The sequence below is a fragment of the Orycteropus afer genome, unplaced genomic scaffold, assembly GCF_000298275.1.
Source record: "Orycteropus afer afer isolate SDZICR_OR568_19922 unplaced genomic scaffold, OryAfe1.0 scaffold00014, whole genome shotgun sequence".
NCBI classification, from domain to species: Eukaryota; Metazoa; Chordata; class Mammalia; order Tubulidentata; family Orycteropodidae; genus Orycteropus; species Orycteropus afer.
Window position 1 is genome coordinate 494,062 of NW_006921601.1, and position 9,391 is coordinate 503,452.

At 39.4% G+C, this 9,391-nt stretch overlaps 1 protein-coding gene across 1 annotated transcript; it reads right to left on the reverse strand.

Annotated features, from left to right (window-relative positions):
• Nucleotides 1-424: 424 nt before the first annotated feature.
• LOC103208357 (olfactory receptor 51I2-like) lies at nt 425-1,369 on the reverse strand. Its single transcript, XM_007954054.1, has one exon. It carries the CDS (start codon nt 1,367-1,369, stop codon nt 425-427), a length of 945 nt encoding a protein of 314 aa, XP_007952245.1.
• Nucleotides 1,370-9,391: the final 8,022 nt, after the last annotated feature.

Sequence of the window (9,391 nt, forward strand, 5' to 3'; positions counted from 1 at the left end):
GAAAAAAATAATGCTGAAAACTAGGACCTGGTAGGGGAATCCTAAAAAAAAAAAAAAAAAAAAAAAATTGGAGAGGTCTCAGAGAGGTTTGTAGTAACCTATGACATGCCACTCCTTGGAAGGAAGGTTGTGCAATTACTTCCATAGTGATGCCACCTCAGAAACACAAAGAGGGGTGGCTATGACACAGATCCAACTCCACGGCAATAAGTATGACATGGTTAATTACAATGCAGGACAGCTTGATGTTTTGAGCTATGGGTTATAGACAGGCTCAATCAGACAACTAATGTCAAGTACCCCATTGTAGGTCCATGTTGACAGGGAGGTTGAAATTCTCCCGAAGACTAGCTTTGCTCACCCAAACATCATCAACAACAACAAACTCCTAGAGTACCTGGCTGTCCAGAAGGTCTCTCCCTGCTCAAAGCTTGGGTCCCAGTAACATCTTATGTAGCCTCCTGCGGATCTCCTTAGTCTTAATGGAATAGATAATTGGATTGAGCACTGGAGGGACAAAGAGGTAGACCAGGGACATTAACTTGTGCACATACTCAGGGGCATGCTTCCCAAATCGGTGAACCATGGACACACTAACCATGGGCATATAGAAGATGAGCAAAGCACAGATGTGTGACACACATGTGTTAAGTGTCTTAAACCTCTCCTCCCGGGAGGCAATAGAGAGCACAGAGCACAGTATGAACACATAAGAGAGAAAAATGAGCACTGAGTCTATACCGAAAGCAGAGATGACAATGAATAGGCCATACATGCTGTTAATAGTGGTATCTCCACAGGGCAGGCGGATCAAGTCTGGATGCAGGCAGTAGGCATGGGTCAGTATGTTGGCTTTACAGAAGGGCAGTCTCTTCAGGAGGAAAGGCAGTGGGAAAACCATGCACAAGCTTCGAGTGATGATGGACACACCAATGTGAGCCACACAGGTATCGGTGAGCACTGTGGCATAACGTAAAGGGTTACAGATAGCAAAATATCGGTCATAGCTCATAGCCAGAAGGATCCCAGACTCTGTCCAGGAGAAAAAGTGAATGAAGAACATCTGGCTGAGGCATGCATCAAATGCAGTCTCTGGCGCATGAAAGCACAGGGCAGCCAGTACAGTGGGCAATGTAGAAAAGGATACACCCAAGTCATTGACTGATAACAGGAACAGGAAGTAGTACATTGGCTGATGCAAGCTCTGCTCCACCTTTATGATAAAGAGAATCAGTGTGTTTCCCAGGATGGAGACAGTATAAAGCAGCAGGAGTAAGGCACCCAGCCAGTGCTCCAGGCTCCCCATCTCTGGGAAGCCTGTTAATGTGAAGCTGTTGGCACTCGAGATGTTAGTCCCAAAGCTTCCCATAACAGTCTCTGAGTGGCTTTTAGGGAAACACAACCAGAGTGAAGGGATGTCAGACAGTGGAAGATGTGAAGACCAGGAGAGGTCACTGTCCTCAGGATGTGAGGGACAATGATGTTTATATTCCAATCACATGGAGGAGTCAGAAAGAGGCAGGTCAGCAGTCATTGGTTATATCTTGGGCCTTCTGCAGTCTGAATGATCCATCCTGGGCACAGCTCCTTTACCCAAGAAAATGTTTATATACATATACATATACATATACATATACATACATATACACATATATATATGTTTGGACATTATCCCTTACTTCCAATCTTTGTGTCCTTTACAGTTTCAAATCTTTCTCCAATGCCAGAGAATGATTTTCCCTTGATCTCTACTGGTTTTGAGCCACCATGATCTCCAATAAGTGAGGTACAATGTCCTCTCCCTGAACTCTTCTCTTAACACTCTCCATCCACTGACCTAGTCCCACTTGTGCAAGCAGTAATACTTTCTGTCTACATACTGAACTGCTTCTCCTCTCTTGACTATACTCAAGCATCACTCCAACTCCCCTCTCTTTTGTCATTGCTTTAGCTTCCTACTTATTCATCAAGGGCCCAGACTCACATGGTCTTCTACTCCTGGTTGCACTTGGCTTTTCTTTCTTATAGGTTCACATAACTATTTCTCTCTGTTAGAGCAAAGATTCTCAAGCTCTGCTGAAAGTTAGATTAAAAGAGAAACTTCTTAAAATCCCTTTGTCTAGGCCATACCCATGCCAATTAAATCACTCTCTGTGGGTAGCAATAAGAAATCAGTATTTTTTAAAATTCCCTAGGTGATTCCAATGTGCAGTCAAGGTTGAGAACCAAGGGTTTAGATCACTCCTATCATGGTTCAAATATGCCCCACTCCCCACCAACTTCTTCCTTCACTGAGAATCAATTTCAGGAGCTATCACCATAGGGGGCAGGGGAACTATTGCCCCACATATCCTTCTAATTATCATCTACTTCTCTTAGAACATACAACTTGTTACTTACCACAAATATTCTCAAAATTATTTTCTTCTTATAGTGTCCTCCCTGTCTCTCCTCTGTTTGTCAATGGCTCTGAAATTTAGCTCTCTCTTCTAACTACACAGACCCAAGCATCCAACTCCTTACTTGACTACCAATTTTAATAGCTCATGAGCATCACAAACATGACAGACAAAATTGAACTCCTTGTCAATCAACATCTTTGTTCTTTCCAATATTCATCTTGTTAAAGTCCAGCACCATCTATCCAGGGGCGTAAACCAGGAAAACCTATAAGGCATCCTTGACATCTCCCATCCTTTGCCATTCCAGATTTAATCCATCACTGCCTTTCCAGTATATATTTAACCCTATCCTTTCCTCTCCATCTCACTTCCAACAGCCATCCATCCCTCAGTGTCTTTAACCAGGATGTCTATAGGGAACATCTTGCTGGCTTACTGTCATGCCTCTCTCTAATCCATTTTCCACAAACTAGCCAAAATGTTTGACTATTATATAAATCAAATCCTGATATACTTCTACTGAAAAGCTTCCAATGATCTCCCTTAACTTTTGAAATAAGAATTCAGGTATGAATTTAAAAATCTTTACCATAGTATATAACAGCATCAGAACCACCTTGGAACATGTTAACTTATAATTATGCTAACCATTCAGTACTACTCTGCTTATGGTTGTACACTCCTTCACACATATTTTTCTTTGTGGTGCTTACTGTCCTTTAGAATTTTAGATCTGTTTAGTTATTTGATGAATGCCTCCCCCCACCAATAAATTATAACCCTGTTGTCACTAAATCAATTGCAACTCACAGAGGGCCTATAGGACAGAGCAGAACTGCCTCCATAGGGTTCCCAAAGCTGTAAATCTTTACTGAAGTAGACTGCCATATATTTTCTTTGGAGCTGGTGATTTTGAACTGTAGATATTTAGGTTAGCAGCCAAATGCTTAACCACTGTACCACTAGAGCTCCCTCAATAAATTATAAACCAAAAAACTCACTGCTGTCAAGTCGGATCTGACTCATAGCAACCCCTCCTTGGGTTTCCGAGATGGGACCACTACGGAAGTAGAGTGCCCAACCTTCCTTCCGAGGAATGGCTACTGGGTTTGAACTGCCAGCCTTCTGGTTAGCAGTCAAATGCCTTATGCACTATGCTACCAGAGCTCCCCCATAATTTTCTGTTTTTCTTAGTATGCTATTCTTTAGCAAGGTTATTGGGCGTAGAGCCCTGACTGAACTCTCTTAGGAAAGAGGTATTATGAGCCATATTTCTAAAATGTAAAATGAATTCAGATAAGTAAAATAACTGCTAACATTTAACACTGAACTTCTATCTCAGTGTTTCCACATACTTGCTATGATTTTGTTTAATTTCTTCATACCATCCTTTCACATCTATAATACAGGAAAAACAATAGAGTAAAGTTCAAAGTTCCTATTCAGGTTTAGTTGCAAGATCTGTGCTGAATAAATAACAACCAAGAAAGTGGTGATCAAAAAGGACATCTAGGGGCTGAGGGCTTGGAGTCCTTGAGTGGTGTACATGATTAAGCACCCAACTACTAGTCAAAAGGTGGGAGGGTCAAATTTACCCAAAGGCACCTCTGAAGATGGGCCTGGAAATCTGATTCTAGAAGGTCACATTCTTGAAAACTCTATGAAGCAGTTCTGCTGTAGTTGGCAGCTAACAACAAACAAAGGGTCCCTGGTCATTTGCTGTAGTCTCTTCCCACTTTTAATTTCTCAACCAAAGGCTCTCTTTTTATCCCTAAGCCTTTTATTCACTGTTAATGAAAATACTGAAACATGAGCTAATTGAACTGAAGCATTCACATCAAACAAAAGCTTCAGAAAATACCTTTCTGAGTCAAGTCTGTACCTTATAGAAACTACTGACTAAAGCAGAAGGAATGAGGACAAGACAGTGAGATCTCATGTACCAAGAACTCTTGGTGACAATTATGGATGTGGGAGCAGAGGTGGAAGCAAAATTTCTGAAGACAGCCTTTTCTCCTTCAAACCTTACGACCTTAATCACTTTAGGATTTTGAAGCTACAGATGAAGTTCTATAGTCTCTGTGAGGAATTGCTAAAGTCTTAACTTACCTCTCCAGGGTAGCTTTGGTGGATGGGAAGAGAGGCAGGCAAAGTGTCCCCTAAACTGGAGAAACATTGAGGGCTTCACATACACCGCACACAGCTGCACTGCCAGCCTCCACACACTCTCTGCCCTGAACCCTATACAGCTGTCTCTTTAAGTCTCCCAGGGCCTGGCAAGTCCAGGGGCTCAATGAGGCAGCTGGGGCAGCAGAGAATGCAGATTTGACAATGGATGGCTCTTTTTTGCCTGACATTTCTCCGCCTTAGAGATTTCATAGAAATTAAGAGTTAAAACTAGAGTGAAAGTGCAGTGATCAACATTTTCAGTCTTTCATATTATAGAGGACTAACAGAGGTTGAGAAAAAATCCATTTAGTAAGTAAACAACAGCTGGAATTGATTCCCAGTACCACTGATTCTCACTGGTTTCCACATTAGAGCTCTTTCCACTAGCCATGCCATATCCCAAATAGATTTCTAGGGACAAAATGGCACAGCCAATAAGAGCCCAGGTGTTTGGAGTCAGAAAACAGGGTAACCATCCTGTTTCGCCCTGTACCCATTTTAAGGAGCTCTCATGGAACAATGGTTAAGCACTCAGCTGCTAACTGAAAGGGCAACCCAGCAGCTCTGTAGAGAAAAATCTGCTTGGCAGGCTGCTCCTATAAGGATTTACAGTATACAAAACCCTGTGGGGCAGTTCTACTCTGCCCTATAGGGCCAATATGAGAAATGACTTGATGGCACACAGCAACAACAGCACACCAGTGTTAGCACTGGACGTCCTGTGCCTGTGGAAATGGCTCAGTCACAGGAAACTGGGACAGTTTGTTGCCCTATAAATGGGCCTGGATTCAAAACCCCCACTGTCTTCCCTACCTAAGTGAGTAAGCTTCAGAAAGTAATGAATTATTTTGAGGTTTAAATTCCTTGTTTGTAAAATAGAAGTACACATGCCTATAGGTCGAGGAAAATCAGAAACATAATTACACACGGTAAATCTAACCAAACCAAACTCACTGCCATTGAGTCAATTCCTACTCATAGTGACCCTCACTGGGTTTCCAAGGCTGTAAATCTTTACAGAAACAAACAACCTCTTCTTTCTTCCGTGGAGCAGCTGTTGTTGTTGTTGTTGTTATGTGCTGTTGAGTCAAACCCAACTCATAGCGACCCCTCCTTGGGTTTCCGAGGCAGTATCACTATGGAAGTAGGATTGCCCAACCTTCCTTCCGAGGAGTGGCTGGTGGGTTTGAACTGCCAGCCGTCTGGTTAGCAGGCAAGTGTCTTAGCCACTATGCTACCAGAGCTCCCAGTGGAGCAGCTAGTGGGTTCAAACCACTGACTTTTTGGTTAGCAACCAAATGCCTGAACTACTATACCACAAGAGCTTCTTATCACATGGTAAGTGCTTATGAAACAACTGTTGTACTTACTTGTTGATTTTCATCTGTCAGGGGAGAACTTGAACAGAAGGTGCAGTCTGAGGGCTGGCTGCCCCCAAGTCACTAATTTAAAGTTATTTAAAGCATCTTTGGGACATCTAGTGTCACACCCAAACTCTGGTAATGGAGAAACTGAGACCCTAGGAGGAAAGATGCTTTCTGATGTGCACAAGGATATTGTTGCAGAGTCAGATATTGAATCTAATTATCTTGTTTCAGCCCCATGTCTATCGCCTCTGCCTATCTTATCTCTTATTACCAGAGTTGGAGAATGAAGGGAAAAAAAGTGATGCTCATTAAGAATCTATTAAGTATCTAAGTTCATGGTAGATTCTTTGATGTAGGTTAGCTCATTTAATCCTCACTGAAAAAAAATGGTAAATAAATATTATAATGCCTGAAATTAGTACTCATTTATTCAGTAGGCAGACTAACTAAGCACACACATTTAGAGCAACAGAAAAGTAAATCACTTAGAAAGTATACTTTTTAAAAAATATCAAAGTGGTCCTCATGTGAAAACTGAACTTTATTAAACATATTATTTTAAAGTTTAATTTTTATTGTTTTCAAATTTGTAGAGAGGTACACCAAAATTGTTCAAGATTTAGTATATCCAAAATCCTTTATTAGAGTCTGTTTGTAGTGTCTGTGTTTGTGTATATGAGCTTGTATGTGAATGTATATAAACATGTGTATGGGAGCAGAGAAGGGCATGGAAGGAGGTATCTGAAACTACTTAGAAATGAGAAAAATAGGTCTGCCTTCCCATAGTTAAGGGAGCTCTGGTGGCATAGTGCCTAAGGCATTTGACTGCTAACCAGAAAGCTGGCAGTTCAAACCCACCAGCCACTCCTCTTAAGGAAGATGGGGCAATCTACTTCTGTAGAGATACGGCCTCAGAAACCCAAGGAGGGATGGCTATGAGTCAGGACCGACTCAACAGCAGTGAGTTTGGTTTGTTTTTTGTTTTCTTTCCCCCAGACTAAATCAATAAACCAATCACAAGAAATCAAAAAAGATAAATGAAAAGATGTCTTCATAAAGAAATAATCTGACTTATTTAACTTTATTGAAAATACAGGATGAGAAAAATAATTACCACAGAACATATAAGTGACAGAACTAGCATTTGAATCTAGGTATTCTTAACCATTATGTTGTACAGTCACAACTGTAAGCTCAGAGGGCAAATCCCTCTCTGCAGTATACCCCATAGATCCCCTCATGGGCCCTGGCACAGCTTAACAAATGAGTCACTTACGGAACAGATGAGCTTCTATGTAACATCTCACACACCTCTAGCCAAAACTCCTTCAATTCCTGTTGATTGTGCTTAGCTGTAAAAGGCAATAAGAGGAAGAACACAAATTGCAACAGTTTTCAAAGTGATATCATCAACTCAAAATCACACTAGTTTTGGAATTGAGAGACTGCCTGGCATCACCTACTGTGTCATATACTAGCTAGGTAATACTGGACAAGTTACTCCATTTATTCTGTGTGCCTCATTGTCCTCAGCTCTAAAACAAGAATAATAATTTTGTCTACATCATAGGAGTGAAGATTGTTGTTAAGAGCTAACAATTTCCAATAATAATCATCATCATCCAGACCATAATAATGCACTAAGAAATATGATCATTAGTATTACTTTAACTATGATAAAACTGAGCATCAGAGATTTAAATGACTGGTCTAGTTAGGTCAGATGAATGAAGAGATCAAGTGATAGTGCTGACATCAGGCATGCCATAGATATAATATTTTGTTATTTTATTTTAATTATCTAATATCATCTTTTGACTACACAGTCAAAAGCCTTTGCTAGCTTTGCTATCATAAGCTTCTGGTGACATGGGATATGAAGTGTGAAAATTTGATGTGTTCCAGATATGCACTAAACTCCCTGAGCATGGGGAGGTGGTGTCCCTTGGGGCCAGACTCAGGCTCCCATGGATAGTGACAGTGGGCTCTTCACAGCTCATAGACATATTTGGAAGGGAATGGCTTCACTAGGAAACTAAGTGCTTATCCCTTGGGACAGATAAAGAGGAATATTTGGAAAGCATCTTAGTGGGAAGTTGGCAGGAGTACAAACATTCCTGTGAGCCTGTGAGGCTCACCCCTTGGAACTCTCTGATTGCTCTCAATTGCCTCCATTTCCTCTCTCTCGTTCTCTCTCTCATTTCATTACAAGCATAATGCATATGTATTACAGAAAACTCAAAACTATAGATGAACAGAAACTAAATCTTCCAAAATATCACTAACCAGAGACAACTACTAATAAAATTTCCCTTAATTATTCAAACATTTTTTTACTCAAATGTGTGACTGTATAACAATAATATGACATGTTAGTGCCTTTACCAAAAAAGTATGCTATAAATACTATTTGATAATAATTTATTAAAAAAAAACTCCTTTACAATAGTTTACATATTTTTCCAAGCTATTCTATTCTATAAATCTGTTGTTGCAACCATATTACTATTTCCATCACTATAGCGCTGTTTATATTTTCTTCACATTTTAGCATGTGGTAGTCTATTATATTCTTGTCCCCAATTTCTAGTTACTTTAGAATTCCTCAAAGAAGGAAATATCACTTATATAAATATTCTAAATTAACTTTAAAATCATTATGCTGTGTTCTCAAAAATATCTGGAATTATTTATACTGTTTTAAGAAGAAATGACACTTTCAAATAGTTGTTTAATCCTTTCATTAAAGAACATGCTTTTGTGTCTATTCATTCATGCTTATCTTGAAACCTATATAAAATTTTGACATTTTTGTCCATAAAATTTCTCATTAAGATGTTTTCTATTTTGAAACATTACTAGTTTTGTAGTTTTACATTATGTTTGACATATTTTCTCAATTTTCAGTATTTTTCTGATTCTTAATTCCCAAATTATGTCATTGGCAAACAATAATTCTATAGTTTCATTCATTCCTTTATATAATCCACTAATATTAATTGAAATCTACTGTACAATTTGCACAATGTCAAACACCAAGGATAAAAGTTGAATTACTATAAAAATAATAGTTTTCCTGTAGTGAATACATGTTATACAAGAAGCAATGTTCCAACATGCTTACATACATTTGTTACAAAACCCCAACAATTTCGTTATTGTTGAACCAATTTTATAAATGAGCAAATTGAGTCTGGGAGATGTTGAATTTTTTCTAAGGCCATAATCAGTCTGCCATAAAGTTCATACTCTTTCTAATATTCACACACAGTCTATTCTTCCATCAAGTATTCCATTCAAATAGGGAACTATATATAAGTGCAGACAAAAATGCAGAATAATGTCTAGGCACTGTGGTACAAGTATTGATGAAATATATTAAAGACAAAAAATTAATAAATCATCTGTTTTATCACTGTTGAAGATGGAGGGAGCAGGTATGTGGAAAGTAGA

What these genes read in the sequence shown, in the direction of transcription:
- LOC103208357 (XM_007954054.1), bottom strand. Translation starts at nt 1,369, where the DNA reads ATGGGAAGCTTTGGGACTAACATCTCGAGTGCCAACAGCTTCACATTA.